At 27.4% G+C, this 22224-nt stretch overlaps 1 protein-coding gene across 8 annotated transcripts; it reads left to right on the forward strand.

Moving 5' to 3' along the window:
* Positions 1-513: 513 nt before the first annotated feature.
* On the forward strand, positions 514-19586 carry LOC126740504 (uncharacterized). Of its 8 annotated transcripts, none has more exons than XM_050446561.1 (22): positions 514-560; positions 613-779; positions 4794-5807; positions 6357-6701; positions 6755-6862; positions 6919-7110; positions 7168-7284; positions 9013-9090; positions 9144-9215; positions 9266-9325; positions 9382-9474; positions 9694-9774; positions 9829-9975; positions 10025-10084; positions 10154-10264; positions 10323-10469; positions 10519-10578; positions 10639-10746; positions 14719-14844; positions 14991-15074; positions 15129-15233; positions 19083-19583. In XM_050446561.1, exons 1-22 carry the CDS (start codon positions 529-531, stop codon positions 19265-19267), a joined length of 3492 nt encoding a protein of 1163 aa, XP_050302518.1. In that variant the 5' UTR covers positions 514-528; the 3' UTR covers positions 19268-19583. The 8 variants fall into 8 exon arrangements, with proteins under 8 accessions (XP_050302518.1, XP_050302519.1, XP_050302520.1 ...); XM_050446562.1 differs by having other exon boundaries at positions 7162-7284; positions 9272-9325; positions 19083-19581; XM_050446563.1 differs by having other exon boundaries at positions 6465-6701; positions 7162-7284; positions 19083-19580.
* The last annotated feature ends 2638 nt before the right edge of the window (positions 19587-22224 follow it).

Genomic DNA, 22224 nt, shown 5'->3' on the forward strand with positions numbered 1-22224 from the left:
TTTCCTTTATATCTAAATTATTTTTTTTTAAGAAAGTTATAAAGAGTGGTTTGTTTTGAAATGAAAGAACTATATGTTGGGCAACTAATGCCTTTAGTTGCTTACACTCATCTGTACATAAATGACCAATGAATTTAACACCGCCATTACAATGATACGTAATATATGATCAAATGATCAAGTTATTTGCTGCAGGAGAGTGAAAATATTAATATTAACTTAACTTAAGAAAAATTTAATTGTAAAATTTATAATCTCTTATACCGTTGCAATATTTATTGTTTTATAATTTCCTTAAGTTGACTGCTTATATAATAATTTAAATAATATTTATGTCTATAACATTGTTATAAGATTCGGAGAACTATAACAAACAGTTTTTGTACATATAGTGAACATACTCTATCTACTAAAAGCCCCTCGTAATAACCGCTATGGTACGAAAATAGCGAAAATTCCCCAAATTTTTATTTTAAACCAACAAATTGTTTATAATTTAAAGGATTTTAATATAAATAATAAAACTACATGCGGGAAAACGGACGTTTTAATGTGCATCGGTGCGAATTAATGTTTTATAACTAATGCATTGGTTTGAAATTTATATTTTAGGAAAATTTCCGGTGTGTATATGCCATTTTGTTTGTTTATCCGAAATAAAAAAACAGTTTGTGTTATGTTATGTATACGTACCTACAATAATAAGAGTGATGTGCATGTGCATATAGGAATTTGGTTCTATGTCTGCAGGATAATTTGTCAAATTTGTATACGGGCAAGTAAGTTTATTTTTATGTTATATTGTATACCTTAATATTCTTTAAAGCATTTGTTTATAATATTTATTACAAAAATTCTGTTGAAGTTTTTAATTAATATACAAGATGTCCCGAAATTACATCGCAATATTTTACCAGCCGCATTTTGGCTAAATAAGATAAAAACTTCATATACAGGAATCTTGAAAAGTGAATCGTTTTCATGTTACAGGGTGTTTTATAATTCCTATTGAAGATGGTTCTCTGTTAATATTTTCGAAACGCCTGGTCGTTATTTTTCGAAATTTTTATCGTATACTACTGTTATTATTACTAACTGATTTTATAACATTTTATGGTAAAATGTATATAGAGTCGTTTAAAATTAGTGGTCAGCAAAGATTAAAAATATCATAAATTTTTTACTGGTTACTTTTTAATTATTTGGATAGTAAAATTAAAAAGAACCAACATTTTTACATAAAAAGGTACTCTTGTCTTATTGCGTTTGAAGCCTCTGGTTTCAAGAAATTTTTTGTTTGAATCTTTTGTTTGGTATTTTCAGTTTTTTTTCTTAGCTAATAAGTTAATTGTTTTAATTTTTCTCAATTATTTACACATTATTTACAATTTTGAAAAAATATTTTAGACAAACAAAACAGTTTTTGATCTTAAAATTTAATATTTGTAATAGTCTTATGTCATGTTTATACCTGATAAATTTTACTTTATAATTTTATTAAATGTAATAAAAAATAATTTATATCTGATTATTTCAAAAACGGATGCTCCTATCGAAATAAGGCAAGAGCACCTTTTTTATGTAAAAATGTTGGTTCTTTTTAATTTTACTATCCACATAATTAAAAAGTAACCAAAAAAAAATGACATTTTTATCTGTGCTGACCACTAATTTTAATCGACCCTGTATACATTTTAGCATAAAGAGTTATAAAATCACTTAGTAACAATAATAGTAGTATACGATGAAAATTTCGAAAAATAAAGACCAGACGTTTCGAAAATATTAACAAAAAAACCATCTTTAATAGGAATTTTAAAACACCCTGTAACATGAAAACGATTCACTTTTCAAGATTCCTGTATATGAAGTTTTTGTCTTATTTTTAAACAAAAATGCGGCTGTTAAAATATTGCGATGTAATTTTTAATAAAAGAGACACCCTCTATAAGAAGTACAATTTTAACTTTTAAATAATTTTCATAGCCGTTTTTAATTCAAGAAAAAGATCGATGATAATAAATTCAAGTTTTCCAAACTTATATGTCGCTTTTCTCAAAACTTACCTGAAGTTTTTGCTCTCATATTATATACAGTTAGTTAACTCTTAGCTTCGCAGATGGAAAATTAAAGTTATATTTAATTATAGTATAAATATTTTTCGTAAATAATTAAAACTTTAAATTATTTAATATAAATAAGAATATTTCATTGCTAAGTGAGTTTAAATTTGTTTTTAGGTATATTTTAGTTGACACCTGTTAAAGCTAAAGCAAATCTTATTAATTTTAATCTCTATACTATTTTAAAGGATTTATATAACTTGGTTCATTATTCTTATGTCACATGATTTACTTCCGGTTTAAAATTAATTTTAATTTTAATGACATCTACAATTAATATACTTCCACAAATTGCAGTGAATTATAATGAAAAAGTGATAACATTTGTCAAAAGCTTTAAAAATGCTTATTGATTTTTTTCTACATACGTTGAAATGTAATTAACTCGGTGATGTGATGATAATTTGCGACAAAATCTCACTTTTGGCGAAAAGCCTCATATGAAATTCCGAAACTTCAATTATTTATTAACGAATAATCCAATTGCTCATTGACGAATACTAATGAAGGTTACATAAAAATGCTGAAAAAAATTTACGTGTTTCGCAGTTTCGAAATTTTGTCTAGAGCAGATAAAAAACAAAATAAAATCAAAATTATTTTTCCATGGTAACTTTATTATTACGAAATTTATCATTTTATTTCAAAATTGAAAAATATATATGTTTAGATTTAGGTTATGTGTAAAAAAATAACAAGCGAGGTATTATTTTTTTAGAATAGTTATTTATGTAACAAGTCTGTAGAATGATACTTTTTTTATGAATGGGAAATTTGTCGCATGAGGCGTAGGCGAATTTCCATGAATAAAAAAAAGGGGATTTTACATACGTGTTGGTTGCTTTTGTACAATCTTGTTTAACTAGCCGCCATCAATTCGTCGAAATTAAAGGTTTCTGTACTCACAGTTACTGAGGTTTCCTCAGCTGTCCCACAGGGATCTAATTTAGGTACGAATTTTTTCTGATATTTATTGATGACCTCACTAAACTTATTAAATCTGCGAGATTTAAATTTGCGGACGACCCTGGACTTTTTTAAATATAATTGCTATCCACGATTGTATTGATTTGCAAGATCAAATAAATAAAACTAATATATGGTGTAAAACAAACAAATTCTACTTAAATACATCTCAATGCTGCATTTTAACCTATTCTCGAAAACAGAATCCAATAATATTTGATTACGCAGTTGATAATAATATATAGATAATAATAACAAGATGTAGTGAGATAAGGAACTTAGGGATTATTTTTGATCGTAACTTTGACTTCAAACTCATCTAAATAATGTCGTTTCAGCTGCCTTTAAATCTTTGGGATTTATTATTCGCAATAGCAAAAATTTTCATAACCCTAACGCATTAAAAAATCTGTACTTTAGTTTGGTTAGATCCAAATTAGAGTATGGTTGTCTCATTTAGCATCCAATTTATCGGGTCGATATTATAAAACTTGAGTCTGTGCCACGCAAATTTTTGAAATATTTAGCTTTCAAAGAGGATGATCTTTATCCTGCTAGAGGACTAGATAATGATTTTTTATTAGATAGGTTTGGAATGGTATCCCTTCAAACTAGAAGGCATAGATTAGCAAATTACCTTTTTATTCAAACTCTTAAATAATAAAATTGATTGTACCGAGTTACTAAATCAAATAAGATACTTAATTCCCAAGTTAAACGCAAGATCTTCCCTAACTTTTTGTTGTGAACGTGCTAGAACTAATATGCGAATAAGAGCGTCAAAAAATTATATCTGTTATTTGTTTAATACTTATTGTACAACATTGGGATATTTTCTATGATTCTTTGAAAGCAATAATTTGCAAGGGTAATTGTTTTATTACTTTTTTCTATTATTTACTTATTTTATAGTTTAGGTTAAAGTTATGATGTATTAAGTAATTTTGGTAAACTATTTTTTGGCTCTTTTTGCTCTTTGGTTTTTTTTTGTTATTTTTTTTTTAACTTTATCAAGATTTATTTTTGTATTTCCTGTAATTGGGTGACTTACCTGTTGGAAATATATGACCATTTATTGGTTTACTACTATTTATGTCCGATTTAAATATCGTGCTAATATTCCAACCGGAACTACACTGAACGGTCAATTAACATCCCAGCGGCGACACGGCTCCTTATATACTCGGCGGAACACTGTCCGGATGATTCGCTAACCTTGCAAGTAAACATTTTTTATATTTTGGTTCAATGATAATTTTTCTTAAAAAATATTTTTATCTTTGCTTAAATCGATATTAATTCCGTGATATAAATCATAAAAACAGCGTTTTATTAACAAAACGATTTATTCATTTATTTAACAGAAGTCGACTACCTATATAATCAAATAAATTATATAATCTAAATTTTATGATCTATAATTTTTGAACAAATATAAAAATGCTTATGACTATTTTACTACATATATGTATAAAATAAACCCTTCATTTTTAAAATTAACTAGTACGCCCCTTATATATTTGTCTTAAGGCATTATCTTGCCATAATATCCGTTTATCTATCTTATCAATAACCGATAATTTTTGTAAAATCTTATAGACTCAGGTATTTACTCGGGTATTTAGTAGTAAAATAAACACCATTAATCCTTGATTAAATATACAGTCCCATTATTATTAGCAAACTTTTAAAATTAATTTTTAGTGGTGGCATTAAGAATGGCCGAAACACGTGAAGATTCTGCTTGTAAGGTACGGGAACTGATTTTTGCATACGAACGTCAAAACAGTGAGTTGGAACCGGTGGAATTTCAAGGGCGCAAGCGCGCTAAGTCCATAGGCAACGCCTTGTCCTACAAGTTATTCCGAGAACCTGATTTGGATATTCATAGTATGGTAGATATTGAAAAAGAGTTGGTAAGAATTGAGGCACATTTAAATTATTATGAAGTCTACGAGAAGGAAACTCATGTGGCGTTTCAAGAACAGCTTTTTAATGTATTAACTACTATTGTCAATATTGTTCCTGAAGACCATGAGAGTACCATACTAAAGAAAAAGGAACTTATTAATGAGACTCAGAAGTTGGCTAGAATTTTAAATGCTAAGTTGCCCTTTGGCGGTAATGTTTCTACCAAAGGGTTAAGAAGAAATTATAGCAGCGTTTTAAGGAAAGAAGAAGCTGTTGTAACAACCACTTCTCAAAGGTCTTATTTATCTGCCAGTCAATCAACTATAAATGAAACTTTCAAATCAGAAGATTCATTAAATTCCACAAGAGATTCAGACATATTTTCACCAAAAGTTGATGACTCCTCTTCTATGGTCGAGGGGCCAACTAAAGAAGAAAAAAGTGATACAGTTATTCAAGAAACCAAAGGGTATTTACCATCAGTTTCGAGACTGAAAAAGTTTTTTTCATTTAGACGAGATGAGCGTCCCACAGTTAATGCAGTACCGACAACTCATCCTAGTATCTCCAGATCACAATCTCTTAGTGTAAAATCAGGCAAATATGTAACAAAAAATTATCAAAATGAACAAGTAACTGTTTCCAATGAAACTATTATACCTATTATTTCTGAAGAAGGAAAAACAGATGATGTAGATATAATAAAAAGTGAAGAAAGCAATGAAATAAAAGGAGATATTCATCATAACATTTCAGTATCCAAGTTAAAAAATATGTTTGAAGATGTTAAGAAAGATACTGATGAAGGTGAGTGCTTGTTTAGATTGATTTAAAAAGCGTTTAACATTTATTTGTTATTATCTTTAAGTAGATTTAAGTTTATCTATTAAGTATACTAACAAATTATTATAAACCATTATATTACTATTTAGTTATCAATCAAATGCAAGCAATAAGTACCTTTTTTTGTAAAAATTAAGTGTGGTCTAAAAATAACCAATAAATAAGAAATTGAAACTGACGTTATGTAGCTTATGGGGATTTACTTTTATTTAGGCAATACACAATATACATGTTTAATGAAATAAATAAAAGTTCAATCAAAAAATACTACTTCTTCAAATATATTTGTCTGCAATCATTTATTTCTAATAAAACAAGAAGTTTTTCATTTTTATTTTTCAATTTCATATTTGAGATCTTCTAATATTTAGTTTTTATAGTCAGCCGATAAATTATCCACTATTGTTTTTATAAGTGTTTGTAAAATCTTAAACGTAAAATAATCTGCGGAATAATTAGACAGAACATACCTAAGATAAGATATTGTCACCTAAAAATAACCAATGATTGCAGGTGTAGGTTTACTAACAAAAAAACAAACTGAATTACGAACCGATTTTAACATCCTACCTTACACAGAGGCGAACTTGGGGGCTTTAAGGCTTAAACGAACTATTTCAGGGAATTATATGAACTTCACTGGGCTGTTGCGAAAAATCGATATTCAGAAAAAAGTTGATTTAAATAAGAGTAAAAGCATGTCAGACCTAAAATCCTCGAGTTATCAGTGTGAGGAGACAAATTTAAGTAACGAAATTGATGATGATGATGATGATGATGATAATGAGGATTATGTTCATGTGTCAATAGATGAAGTGAAATCGGCAAGCGAGATGAATAATAATATTTTAAAATGTAGTTAGTATAAAACGTCTAGTTAGGAGAAAATTATAACAATTAAATTCTTTCAGCTGAAACTCACCAATCAAGCACTATTTGTCAAAGCCAAGAAGAAACTATTCAAAGTAACGATGAGATTTACATGCCTGGAAAAGTACAGATTTTGAAAAAGAATTTTGGTAAGAGAATCACAACTTAGTTTTTGAATAAATATTGTGACATAACTCGATTTTAGAAAGTCTTAATACTAGTACTAGCAAAAACAATAACAGTTTTAAATATACATCAGAAGACATAAATCATATCATTCATAGAACCATTGATCCAATCCCTAATAGTGATTCTACAAAAGAACCAGTTCTTAAAGTACCTATTCAGCTGAGAACAGGGTGGATCGATCATAGCCTTCATGAGGAAAGCTCAGAAGGTACATATACACAAATATTCTCAAACTTTTTATTAATATGCATTATTTTAGAAACAGATGATGTAAGCCATATAATCCACAGAACAATTGATCCCATACCAAATACAAATAATGAACAGGAAGAACCCATTTTAAAAGTACCTATTCAACTACGAGGTTTTCCAGTCCATAATGGTAAGATACATAATCTACATATTGGTCATAGTATTTTACGTGCCAGTGTGCATAAATGGGATTTTTTTAGATCCTTCTTCTTGTATAGAGTTTAGTTGTATAATACTGTGCATCTCATCTGCTACCCTTTACCTTGCCAAAATGTCTTAAATGTCAATTTGTCAATAATTTTCGACACATAAGTTATAGATTCTCCTTGAAACAACTTTGGTTTAATTCAAGTCATTCTGATATTTAGCATTATTTGTATAATATATTAGGAAGCAATAAGCGCATATACATTTAGTAATTCTATAGTTTAGTAGGTAGTAGAAGTAATTGTGCTTTTCTTAAATAATCAAAATATTGGACCATTAAAGTTAGGATGGTGGCGTTTATTGATGGGTTGAGTTTAATAAGTTTCGTTAGTATATTTAAATTTTTAAATCCAGCTTTAGTTTTCCTAAACCTATATAATAAGCTAAACATAAACAAAGTTGTTGCAGCGGTAATCTGTAATTGGCAAAAGGCATTTGACTGTAATGACGAGGAAAACTAACTGTTCAGGAAATAGTTTCAGGAAAACTACTCTTAAATGATTTAATTCTTATATGGCAAATCTCGTTCAAGATGTTAAATTCAGAGGTATTACTTCCAAGAAGTTAAGTATCAATGTGCAGGGTCTACTGATGTTCCTTATCTATGTAAATGATTTGCAGTGTACCCCTTTGGTATTATTCAGATGTCGTTCATTTAGAGCAATATGACAGATGATTTTACCGAAATAAAAGCCTGATGTAACGAAAATCTTCTAAGGTTTAATGCTTTTAAAACGATCCACGTCGTTAATCGTCATTTTTAATATCGTCCATGGATTTTGTATCTTTTAATTCTAGTATTCAGTTTCCTTTCTTAAACGTCAATCCCTTGTTTATCTCTAATATCTTAATTAGCTACTGCAAAGTGATACGTCTTAGTTGATAAAACAATTATCATGTATTGAGCTGATGAGATCTGTCAAGTCGTTTGTGTTCTAGTAACAAATCTAGCAGCAAATATGGGAGTCCTGAAGGCACAAATTACCGAAAAGCTGAACAGTGGCAAAGTCCAGTGGTCAAATTTCTGATTTTATAAAAGTTGGTCTATATGGAGGTCTCTTTAGGCGGAGTTCTACACAAACCAAATGACAAGACTAATGATACAAACTGCTTTGGTTTGCATTGCTCTATTATTAGTCGTATAAAAGGACATTTTCACCACAGATACAAGATCAATGGAACCCTTCTATCTGGAAGAAGAATATGGATTTATGTATTGTATATGCGTATATTGCTTTTTCGAGAATGTACATTCCTATTTTTTTAAAAGTGGTAGACATAATAACCTGATCAGTTTACGCGTGATAACAGTTGAAGAGACTTCCCAACGGAAACATCGAACTAAATTAAGAGTAAAAACAATTGAAGTTCGAATATTACTAGATTCAAGTATTTATGCTGTATCAATGTCTCGTTATTAATTTGTAGTTAATTAGTAAATATTGTATTTACTACAGTCAATTCTGGTGCATTTAAAAAATAATCTTTTTATGGAATTACCTACATATATAATTAGTTAATAACTGCTTTTCAAGGAATATCGTAGGCTTAGTACTAAAACTCATTTGATCAAAAAAGTTATTTTAAGAAAATTGTTTCACAGTTGCTTACTTCATAATTTCTCTTTATAATCAAACTCATTTTGACGTAGAAACTACGACGAATATTGAAACCGAGGAAGTTGAATGGAATACCCCAAAAGTAACCAATTCGGATGTTGAAAGAACCGGTAAAGTACATGATGAATTGCTGAAGAAAATATGCCAATAAGTAATTTTATAGTTGTAGATTTTCCGCAAAGTAGAGCCCCAAAGATCACTTCATACCAGCATGTTTGGACTAGTGAATTAGATGGTAAGCATTAATACGGAAATTAAGAAAAAAATATATAAATGATATTTTAGAGTCAGGGGCTGAAAAGTCATTTTCTTCTGGGACTGTTGAAATACTTAAAGATGGTTTTGGTGAGTTTTAAAATGATTTTTATAAATTTTTCCTTGATTTTTATAAATTTTTTTAGAAAAACTGGGAAAATCAAACTTGCAAATCACAGATGTCAGTAGCAAAGCTACTGAAGAAGTTTACCAAGATTCTGATTTAGAAATTCAAATTGGTAAATATAAGGCTTAGATCCAAATTATTCTTAAACTTTAAATTAAAAAAAAATCACTTAAGTATTATGTTTTTATTTGCAAAACTTGGACCTGAAGCAAAACTGGCTTATACCACTTTAAATTAAATGACTTGAATTCTGAAACTGTTATTATTAATTTAGACAGTTAACGTTAGTTGTATTAATTTTGGTAATAGGATGTATGTTATATTTATTTAGGAAACATAACCGAAAAATCTGAGAAAATCCAAGAAGAAGTAAACTTAAATGGTACAGTGGAAACCTTAAAGCAAACTTTCGGTAAATAAAATGGCTTATGTAGCATCTCTATTTTCATATTATAATTAATTTTAGAACATCTTAGCACAAAATCTGAAGATAAAGACTCTGAAGCTATAAAGCATGTAGTTCCAAAGGTAACAGAACCTGTAAAAAATATTGATGGTACTAGTAAAGAATCCGATCTGGTAACTTCAGAGCTAATTGAAAAACATTTTAAAGGTACTGGATTATGATCTTTATCAAAAAGTTATAATTTGTATTGTTTTAGTGACCGATGCTAGCTCCCAATTAAATTCTAAACAATCTACATCTGTTATTTACTCAAACAGTAAGTAATACTATAATTTGATTTTTAGTTATAATCTTGGGACTTTTTTTTTAAAAAGTGCTCTTGTAGGCCATAATAGCAGCCTTACGAATGTGGCTGAAAATCCTGATAGGACTCATATGCAAGTATCTGTAGACTTAGGCCCAAATGGTACTGTGGAAACCTTGAAGCAAACTTTCGGTATATACAATAATTCATGTGGCATCAATTAATTCATATTAAGTATAATTTATTTTAGAACACCTTAGCACAAAATCTGAAGATAAAAACTCTGAAAATATAAAGCATGTAGTTCAAAAAGTAACAGAATATGTAAAAAATAATGATGATACTAACAAAGGAACTGAACATGTAACTGCAAAGCTAATTGAAGAACATTTTAAAGGTATTGGATTCTAATGTTCATCAACAAAATTAAAATATTTATTTTTTAGTGTCCGAGTCTAGCTCGCCATTAAATTCTAAACAATCTACATCCGTTATTTATTCAAGCAGTAAGTAATAATTAATATGACATCATTTAGGATTTTCTGTAAAAAAAGTGCTTTTTGTAGGCCATAACAGCAGCCTGACGAATGTGGCAGAAAATTCTGATAGGACTCATTTGCAAGTACCTGTAGATTTAAGACTAAGAGATGAGGAGTTTCCTACATCAATCTACGGTATGTATATTTAAAGTGTCAATAATAGGCGACAACAAATTTAAGAATTAATCTTAATCTTAACAACAACATTATGGATTGGAAAACATTAAGATTTCTGAGAACGTTAACAAGTTTCAAGTTAATCGGGGTTGCCTGTATTACTGGAATTAAAATAAAATACTTCTCTATTACAATAATAAAAGAAAGCGTCATCATTTCTATTAAAAATTGAGAAATTGATTTTATGATATTTCTTAGTAACTTTTGTCTATTTCTATTTAAAAAATTCAGTTATCTTACATCCATTAAAACACGAGTTACAAAATTATAATAAGTAACGGTGTATAAAAATTAAAATAATGAAGCGTATTTTCGTTTTTAGTTTCTGATGTTTGGTAAATTTATTTCATTTCGGCTTGTATAAAAACATAAAGTTTTTCATGTTTTTTTGAGAACGAAACGTCCGATATAAAATTTAAGAATACCATCGTATATAAGGTTTAAAGTGGTAATGAAAAGGTGTTAAAAACTTTTTGATATTTAGTTTTTTCAACGGTAGGTGAATACGCTTCAAAGAACACAATTTTTTTTCAATTCAACCTAAGTTGTATCTCTAATAGATACCGAGATCCGCATGCTTATGATCCTTGTCTTGAGCATCCCGCATGACTGTTAAATCTCGTAAAAATTTTTGCATTAAAAATTTCTTATTAAAAATTGTTGCATATATATCAAAAAAATAGTCTTATACCCAAAAATGTTTTGATTTGACTTATGGTTATATTTGATTAATTTTTTAAGTACAGTCAACTCTAAATCCCGTGTTAAGTTTAACTCAATCGATATGTATGTAATATTTTCTTCAATCACATATCAATATATTTTTACTCTATAAATTTACATATTTTGTGTTAGATTCTCCTTTAAAACTAGGAAAATTTGCATAATAATCATTATTATTTTAAAATATGTGAAATATTTTTTGAATAAATAAATGCCCTTAAAATTCTTTTAAATAACAATAGATAATATATTTAATATGATATATTTATGATATGATGAATGATATATTTAACCGCTTCAGAATAAGTTATAACCTTCTAAAGCAAATGCATGTTTTCGGAATTATTCCGCCATTTTAAATACATAATTAAACAGCTCATATACCTTTTGGAAATATTATTATTATCTTCATATCAATTTACGGTTAGAATCCTCTATAGATTTTTTTAACGCTAAAAGCGATTATGGGTGGGTTAGGTAGGGATCTATTGAAATATTTACATCTTTATATCAGAGCGATAAATAAATGACTAGGAGAATATTCGACTTAGCATTAATGTCTAATATAAATAACCACACTATCATTTTTATTAAAAGCCTCAAAGTTATATATTAGTCTATAGTTAGGAATGTTCAATAGTGATAAGTTGGCCAATTTCTTAATTTCAAAGTCTCTTTGCAGTCATTCTAGAGTGACAATCAATCCATTATAGTAAAAATTTAGGCTATAAATGTTGTTATGAAAGATTTCAAATATATTGTTACATGGTACTTAATTAAGAGTTGTCAGTCAGCTTCAGTAGCATGAGATTCATTAATGTGCATTAAATAATTAAAATTTGGAATTTATTCATCCATTTACGAACATACACGAACCATTAAAGTTAGATCAAGTTAAAACTAAAACGTTATGACAAATATACCAAAATCAAAAAAAAAAATAAAACGAACTTACGTCCTAAAACTTTTAATTAAAATTAGAACAAAAATAACATATTTTTAATACGTTTAGATTATTCTATTCTTTGTTTCGACTTCTTAAAGATTTCTTGTGGGATTCTCTATTTCTTCGCCGGTGTTTGAGGAGTTTTTTCGTTCATGATTATTTTTTTGAGTTACCTTGGTTACCAATTATTGGTTCTTTATTATGCCATCCATTGTCAATACGTTCCCACTCCGGATTAAGGTTCTATTTTAAATATAGGCGTCATGGTTATTTACTCTAGTAATCTTTAGATGACCTTAAATATTCCATTTAATATTGTAGATAATCGTTCGACATGTATACGTTGAATGTTTTAAGTTCTTTACGTTTTTTTTTAAATTTCTTTCTTTAGGAAATTTGTAAATTCTACCAGTACAGGTCATATTTTATTTGGTTTTGCTTTTTCCAAACGCAAAAAGTTCCATGTTGCAAAATTCGCAGTCGATTTGCGTTTTACTTTTAATGACCTTTAAGCCGTGTTGCAGATCTAGCAATTCATCTTCGTTTTCTTCTAAGGCATAAAAAACTATATTGTACTTTTTGACGTTTTTTTCTAGCTACTTCACTTTATCTTTTAGAATACCCACCTCTTGTTTTAACTCGTAATTCTCCTGTTTAAGAGCCTCGAACTGCTCTGAAAGATTAGTTTCTAACTTCTAAATATCCTGTCTAATTTTCTTTTTATTTTTTTTAAGTTTATGTACCAGGTAAAATCGCCGTATGAACGCCTGTATCGCTTTAAATCTCAGGAATTTTAGCCGAAATGCCACGGTGATAAGAGTAATATACGAATATTATTGTTTGCTTTCTTATTATGTATATACTAGTACGTAACTGCACACGTTTAGTTTTATTTTTTTTATATATATTGTTTTATAGTTTTTTACTGACAAAATACCTGTACGCATGTACATTCATTAAAAGTTATTCTCAATAAAATTTTTATTTTTAAAATTTTATATTAACGTCGCAGTTTTAAAGAGCAACTTTGTCTTAAACGTTTCAGTTCTAAGGGCGATCACACACATTGATTACTATACTTCATTATAATTTAATTTTCCAATAATTTCTAAATTATTGCTTCAATTTCATCAATGAGAGGAGTATATAAGAATTAAAATTAAACCTTTTCATCTTTATAAAATAAATTTCATTTATAACTTACGGTCATAACTTAGTGCTATTTTTCTGGAAGAGTTTTTCTAGGAATATTAAGCAAATGTTATTCTAGTATCATTCTGTATGGAGATGACCTCAGACTACGATAGGAATAATCAAATGAATTTCCATTTCAATGCCTTACATTTATTTCTAACTTGCGGTCTAAATTTTGATTTTCTGTCCTATTTTATTTAGTTAAATCAGGGAAAAAATAGTATAATTCTTTATTATACCTACCTTACGTTAAAATGCCGATATAAAAATAAATATTCAATTTTCCCATTTTTCTCTATATCACTAATGCATTTGTACGCTCAGAATATTTTGGACATAGACTATGTTTTCCTGGATGAGTTTGTGTACTTACATTAAATAAATAATATTTTAGTATTGTTCCTTATGATATAGAAGACTGAGATCGCTACTCTGAAAATGAGTACTGAACTTCTTCAATTTTCCTATATAACTGTTTTATTTCTATGATGCTCTCTGAATCCTTTGAAAATTGTGCTTTCCTAGCCTAGTTTGTTTAGGTATATTAAAAAAATATAATTTGTGTAATTTTTTATTTTATTTTAGACTAAAATGGCAATATGAGAATAAAAATGAAGTTTTTCAGCTTTTTCCTTATAACATTTCTCAATGACTCTCTGCTCTATACTTTTATTATAAGCAATACGATATTCATTAAATTTTTATCTCACGTATTTCCAAAATAATAAATTTATCCTAATTAATAAAAAGCAATTTTTAAAAACTAATATAAATAAATGCTTTCTATATAGCTTTATAAAATTCTAAAGTATTATCAAATTAACATTTTTGATCTGTATCCAATTCTAGACCTTTTGATACCTAATTCAGAGAATTAGCAACACTATCTGCCAGCATAAGCATATTCTTGCTACTGTTATAAATAATTTTTAGTTAATTTAGATTCATTTCTCTTCCACACATAAGATATCCTTAATCACTAGGGATTAGCCTATCTAAATCTTTTAAAGACATTTAAATATCATTTAATAATATGTGCTTAATAACACACATATATTTATTAACAGCTTCTAAATCTGAAGGAGTTTCTATGTCTACTAAGTCCCTATCATCTAGCAGAGAGCAATTGCAGAGCAGTACAGGAAGTTTACAAATTTTACAGTCTCCAACGGCAATGGCCACGTTAATGTCAAGTAAGTATGACTGACCAAGATTTAGTGTTTGTCAGAGATAAGGTATAAATTACCATCAAATTAATTAATTTAAAATGACTTGGATTATAATATAGTTTCTTTTTTTTAATACAAAATAATTTTGTTTAAAAATTTATTTATAATAGGTTCCTCTTTAAATCAAAGCCAACAAATCAGCAGCTCCTCAAAAGTAACGGTATCTTATTCTCAAAAAACTAGTGTGCAACATAGTAAGTAAAATAATAAAAAAAAATTATTTCCTAAATAATTTTAAATTTCTATAGCATCCTCCACAGAAGTTTCACACAAAGTAGTATCGTCTTCATCGCTAAGTTCTCATGCCCAAAATTCAAGTTACAATGAACTTTATTCAAAGAACTCTTTGGATTGTAAGTGTTTTAATATTTTACTTTAAAACACAAAAACACTAATAAACAGTTATTACTATATCAACACATTATTCGTATATTCTATAATACACTACACTTTCTTATATACTCGCAATATACTCGTACTTGGTATTTTTGGTATTTATGGTAATGTTCATTATTGGTAAAGATGACCCTCTAACAATATTTTTGTGCGTTTTTTATTTATCTTACTCTTAAAATTATTAATTTTATAAATTTTTTATATTGCAAGAAGCTAATTTAAACAGTTTCGATAAAAAATAGACGACGTTTAACAAAAGATGCAAATGTTAGAAAAATAATAAAAGGTAGATTGATACTACTACAATGAATTACACCTCATATATGTAACGAATCGATTTAAGCAAGTAAGAAGTTTAATAGTAAAATAGTTATGATACTATGATGATTGTTATAGAAAGAATATCTAGAGATTAGCAACAAAATGTAAATTAGTTCCAGTAAAAGTAGTAAAGCATTTTGATATATAGATTCCTTAAAATTAGAGTGGGATATAATGTTTACAGTTTAAGTGAAAATCGGACCGAATCTATAGCAAAATATAGATACATCATCGGTCATTTATATGCACTAGTTTTCGTCACAAAGAGATCCTAAAGCTTTTTTAACCTAGCAGTTAAATAAAAATCAGAATTATTCATTTTTATGCATAGTTAAAAAGTGGATATAAGTAAAAGTACAAAACTAGATTTGCGAGATTCAAGACTTAGCTAAAAACAACGCACAAAAACATAAAGAAGGAATGTGAAAGAGAGCAAAGTAATTCAAATACTTGATCAACTTCCAACATGTTTTGTTGTTATTCTGATGAGAAATTACATTTCAGTTCTACGCAAATAATTTTATTAAATTGACAAAACTATATTCCCTTTTCAATATGGAGTTGATATAGTAGCTGAGTTTTTCGAAACTATTATAATTGGAATTTTTTATTAGCTTCCGCTCAAAGATTCTTTTAAGTTAACTCGTTCTATTCTCTCTTTTTAACATTAAAGTCGTGACATTAACACGACTTTCCAAAAGTAATGGGATACAAGATCTCGCTACACTGTTATTTGGCTCTTACAAAATTTAGAACAAGGCGTAATTAATATAATTTATTAATAAAAGTGTGATAAAAGTTTTTGTTAGGAAGTCTGATATGTCAAAAAGAAATGTTTTCCGGTATACCTTTAGTTCCACAATTACACAATTCAAAAACTCAATTATACATTTAAAAAATTACACCAATTTACTATAAAAATAACCACTTTAATTATAACACATAAATCTAGCTATATTTTTACTATACTCTTTTAAAGTGTGAAGTTTAAAGTTTTTAAAAATCACCTTTTTTCAGTCAAGTCAAATTAAGATTTTTAATTAAACTTGCTTTTTAAAAAAATCTTTTTTCATATAGTTGAAGTCTTACTATAAAACAGATTAATAATAAGTGAAAACAATAGTCTCTAATTTTTTTTCCTAATTTATTTTACAAAATAAAAAAATTATTTCAATTGCTTGTCCAACTAAAAAAGGTTTATTCAAGATATTTCAAGAAATATAAAAATAGAAAAAGAGGTCTTGAATGCGATTAATGAAAATTCCAAAGTAGGTACTTGAATACCTGGAAATAACTGGACTGTTTCTTATATTCTAGTTTAGAAAATCGTTTATGACTTTCTTTTATATGTGCATGACATTTTTCTATACGGTTTACAACTTTCGAGAAATTTTTCTTTGTGTTTTGACGTATGCTATTGGGTTTTAAGAGAAAATTGCTTTCAATTTTTAATTCTCTTTAAAGTAATATTAATATACCTAATTTCTTAGAAAATTTAATACTTAAATTTCTGTCCGTTTCATCAAAGTATTATTTTAAGTGTCAAATGTAAAGTTAGTATCCATTTAAGTTATGCATAAACTGCTGTTTCATTGATTTTTGAAAGGTAACATTAAAGGTAAATTGGAATAACATATATTCCCCAATTTTAAATTGGGAAATATATGTTACAATTGAAACTCATTCACTCTCTTTTCATGTTTTTCTTTTTGGATTTCTAACCATTTTCTTTTGTCTTTTTCTTCTTTTCCGAATCAAACTTAATAACTTATTTCTTGTACGAAGAAATTGATAATATATATATTATTATAGCTTATTATATATTATTATATATATATTATTATAGCAAACATTTTCTTATTGTGATCTCTTACACTTCCATAAGTAAAATATGGTAGAATTAATTATATTAATTTAGTACATTTTTATTGAAAATAAAGGCAATTAAACGCTTTTTACGTAAGTAATATAAAAAATTGTATTTATCTTCTGTCTTCGCTCAATTAATTCTTATTATTTACTAATAAAGTTTGATATTTACATTTAATAACTTTATTTTAAGACTTATACTTTTTGTACATTTAGATATAATTGAGACACACATATTTTGTCAGATTTGATCTATTTTATTGAATTAAAAAAAGACACGCAACAAAAAAAATGGCATTTAAGTTAACTTTTAAAATTTTTATAAGTTTATAATAATCATTTGTTTTTCATCAACATAACCCTTACCCCTCAACTCACCCGAAAATTTTTCCTAGTAAAAAATTCTATTAAAAAATCTCCGTTTTTCGTCCATAATATCTAATAGCACTGTTTTTGTATAATATATTTATTAATATAGATATATATAATTATATCAAATTAAAATAAACAAAATGTGTTATTAGATTAGATATTAACGACGAAACTAGGTGTTATTCATGCGTATTATTTTGAAAAATAATGATTTTTGAAAACAATTTCTTACTGGTAAGTTGTGTGGGGTGGGTGGGGGGCTAAGGGTAGAGCTAATGAAAAACGTTTTTTCGCAAAAAATAATTGCCTGAGAAAAACATGCTTTTTAAGAAAATTATAGGTGATAAAAATATGTACTTTTCTCGCATAACCTTAAGGTTTTCGAGTAAAACGTGAAAAAGCTCTATTTTATTTCTCGAAAGCAACGCGTATCGCTATAAAAATTGCAGTGGTTATGTCATTTTTTATCGCAATTAAGTTGAAATTTAGTTTTTTTAGGATAACTCATTAAGATGAGATGCAAGTCTTTCTAAGAATAAGATCGCATAAGCTATTTCCTTAATTTACCTTTTGGTAATAAATTTTATTATTCTAAAAAGTGTTGGGATCACCACTCTCCTAAACATTATATTCTTTAGTATTTAACCCTCTTTTTTTAATTACAACTTCTGTTTTCCCTAAAGCAGTTTTATTGCGTTTTTTATAGTAAATTATGTTATTTTGCGGGCATTTGAGGATTTTCATCTTTTTTATTGGTGATACGGATAGAGCACTAACCCTTTCCTAGATAATCTATTATTGTGTCTAACTCTTAATAATTAATCCAGTGATATTTAAACAAGTTATAAAATAACTGTATTGATCGAGCTATTAATAAATGTATTAATTAACATAAAAGAATACTGTTTATAACTATAAAAGAATTGATATAGTTAAATAATGCAAACATAATTACAAAAAGTATAGCATAATAACATAATAAAATGTTGCTAGATGAATAAAATAGAATAATAGAGTGAAAGGCTATTGAAAGTTAATAAAAAAATACCTTACTATTAAAGATACAACAAAAATTAAATACAGTGTTCTATCACTGACATTTCTACATCAAATTAAACTGTATTAAAGAAATCCTTATTAATTATTTTGAGCTATTAAAAAAAGGTGACTTTTGAAAAATTGAACACTCTATCTTAATCATATCATATCATAATAAAGTTTGAACTAATAAATATATTCTATAGCACCTGATGAAGAAGAAAGTACCGTGACAATAACTGAAATCGAAGAACCTGCTGTGACCAAAACGAAACTCGATTTCAAACTTTCAGATAGTCAAGAACAGTTACTGGACGATTTAATAGAAGATGCTGATTCTCTTCATAGTTATGAAGATGAGTTTAAAGAATTAGTTGATCAATATAAATAAATAAGAAAATATTCTTTAAGTAAGTTTTGTTATGTGAACAGAAAATTTATTTACATTATTAGGAATTTTTTTAATTATTTTAATAGATTTAATATTGTTGATTATTTTATTGATTATTAGGAGATTTTTCTGTAAAACAGGCAGATAAACGCAGGTCGATTTGTGATGTCTATTTTACGATTAACTTATTTTGTATTTTTATAATATTTGTTGTTTGTTCTATAATTAAAATCGTCAACCTATTATTTATATTGTAAAGGTATATATTTTAAAAATATTTTGCTTATTTACAATATAAAAATATTTAAAAACATATTTCGTAAGGTTTAGTATGATATTGAGTAAATTAAGCCAAAAAAGATGTTTTTGATTAAAAAAATATACATACTATATAAAATATAAAAAAATATTTATAGGAAATAGTTGAACTATCTTAAAAATTGTTGTTTTTTTGTTATAAATATTTTAAATATATATTAATATTTGTTATGTAATCTATAAGTCTTTATGTATTGTAAGAACAATATTTATTTAAAAAAAAATAAAATTATTTCTGTGAAAAAAGTTTTTTTCTAAATTAATATTTAACTTGAACATTTCGTTGGTTCTAAAACAATTTTTACTAAATATTTTTCAACGTTAACACCAAAAAGCTCTTATAAATTTTGACCCCCTCTGCGAAACTTGTAAAAACATTCCATTTGCCGTAACATAAAAATTTAACACTGGTGAAGGAAAACGCATATTTTTTACACCCCATAAAAAAAGGGAAAAGGAAAACAACCCTAAAATAGCGCCACTCACCTTGACATAAAAAAGGGACAACATGAAAAACATCATATAAATTTGTGCGTGTGTGTTTTTTTTTATTATAAAATACTTGTTTGAAAAACCATTGTTTCATAAACAAATAGGGTTTCTATATACTTTTGGTTAAACAAATTTTTATTCTTTAAATGTGGATTTGATTTATAGTATCACCTATAATTTTAAATATATTTTATCATTAAGAGAAATAGCTTTTACTTAAACACAAAACAAGACAACAAATTCCACCCAATAATGTCACTTTAAGTTTTTGTTATTATTAACTTCAAATTATTTTAATATTAGTTAATTTAATTAAAACAAATTTTTATCTCTAATTCTCCTGATTCTCCCGGATTCCATAGTTAGCCAAACAAGTGAAAAGATTTAAAAGTTTTTTGGCAAAAAGGTAAAAGTATTTTTAATTATTATTACTAAAACACCCCATTTAAAATGCCCAGAAAAAAACGCACCGTCAATTGGGCTAAACCCAAACCAGGTCCGAAGAGTCTTAATTTCATGTAACGCAACCTTCTCTTTCTTCTTCTTCTTTATGTACCATCAATAATAATGCTTTTCATTAATATACTGAATAAATGAAACCTTCTTTATTTTTTTTGTGTATTTTTAAAAATTATGAATGTAGAAAAGAGAAATCTCATAACTAACACTCGTGTTAACGATTTTTTCGCCGTTGACGGCTTTTCCGAATAATGTTCACGTCGTTGGTGCAACTGCCATTCCACTCTTGTTGGACAAATAACTGAATTTCATTATTTTTAAAGGGTTATTACACAAATTTTTATCACAATAATGCTGTATGATATAATTTAAACCGTTTTTAAATGATTTTTTTTTACTTACCTCAGTTAAACCCTGACTTTTTAATAAAACCCGAATAAAACAAATTCCATTGCCAGTTAATATGAAAATATTTAGGTCATGGAAGCGCATTAAAAGCATTGAATTATTCGTTGGATAGTTTAGAATGTTCAATTACCATTCAGAAATATGTACGTTTTTAAATAAACCAGATTTCTAAATATGTATTCTAAAAAGTTTATTGTTACATATTCGAAATGATTTAACTAGTTGTTGTAGGCAGCATAAAACATATAAAAGATATTAATCATTATGTGCTTTAAAAAACACCCATTTAAATCGGTAGATATAAAAATTATAATATCAAATATTCGAAAATGATTTTAAACTGCCTACGCATATTAGCCAGAATGGATCACAACAATTAGAGTTCTTAAGTGAATGTTTTTAAATAGAAGACAACATATTATCATGCCACCATTACAGGTTGTGTATCGAATGATTATTTATTAGAATAATGGCCACAAAGTCTTGTCTTGTCAGGTAGCAGAGCTCAGAATAGGATAAACCATCAGACTTGACTCGCAAATTTACCATATTTCACACTTAAAGGCTTTACTTCGCGTAGTCTTGTATACACATCCAGCAAATTTCCTTTTTGGGTGCCGAAATATTTATACATTTACATGCAACAGAAATTCATAGGCAAAGCGTGAAGTTGTAAAGAGAACGAAACTTTCCTCTGGGAAGAGAAATGTAATCTGGGGTTTGGCCAAGGCTTATGTCCACATGGAATAAAATATGGAACTAGATAAAACCAAAAGTCAGATGCTTTACATCAGTGGAATTAAAGATAACAGATGTTGGAAAGCAACCTCCTGTATTATCTTATAGTTGTATGCCTGCTAATCAAATGGTATTTCAATTGAAAATTTCGTCCTGAAAACTACCGTCTATTTATTACCGTCGATTATCTATATTAATATTTAGCAGCAACGAAAAATTCCTTCTTCCTATTCCCCTTTTTCCTCCTTCGATATTACCTTGAAGGATAAGGCACTGGGACTCATAGCGTTCTTCTCTATGTTCCAAGTCTGATGTTCTGAGTCCTAAGTCTGAAGTTTTCTTTTAGATTAATTTTCCATCAAATTGATAAAAAAAAGCAACAAATAAAACTATAGATATAAAAAATAATTGATATATTTTTTACATATTTTTGGTAGTATCTGGTACCATACCAGTAGTATTTGGTACCATAATCTGTATATATTAATTACATATTTTTGCATTTTGGAATTCTCTGAAAAATTCTGAACCTGTCAAAATAA

The sequence above is a fragment of the Anthonomus grandis genome, chromosome 9 (assembly GCF_022605725.1).
Source record: "Anthonomus grandis grandis chromosome 9, icAntGran1.3, whole genome shotgun sequence".
NCBI classification, from domain to species: Eukaryota; Metazoa; Arthropoda; class Insecta; order Coleoptera; family Curculionidae; genus Anthonomus; species Anthonomus grandis.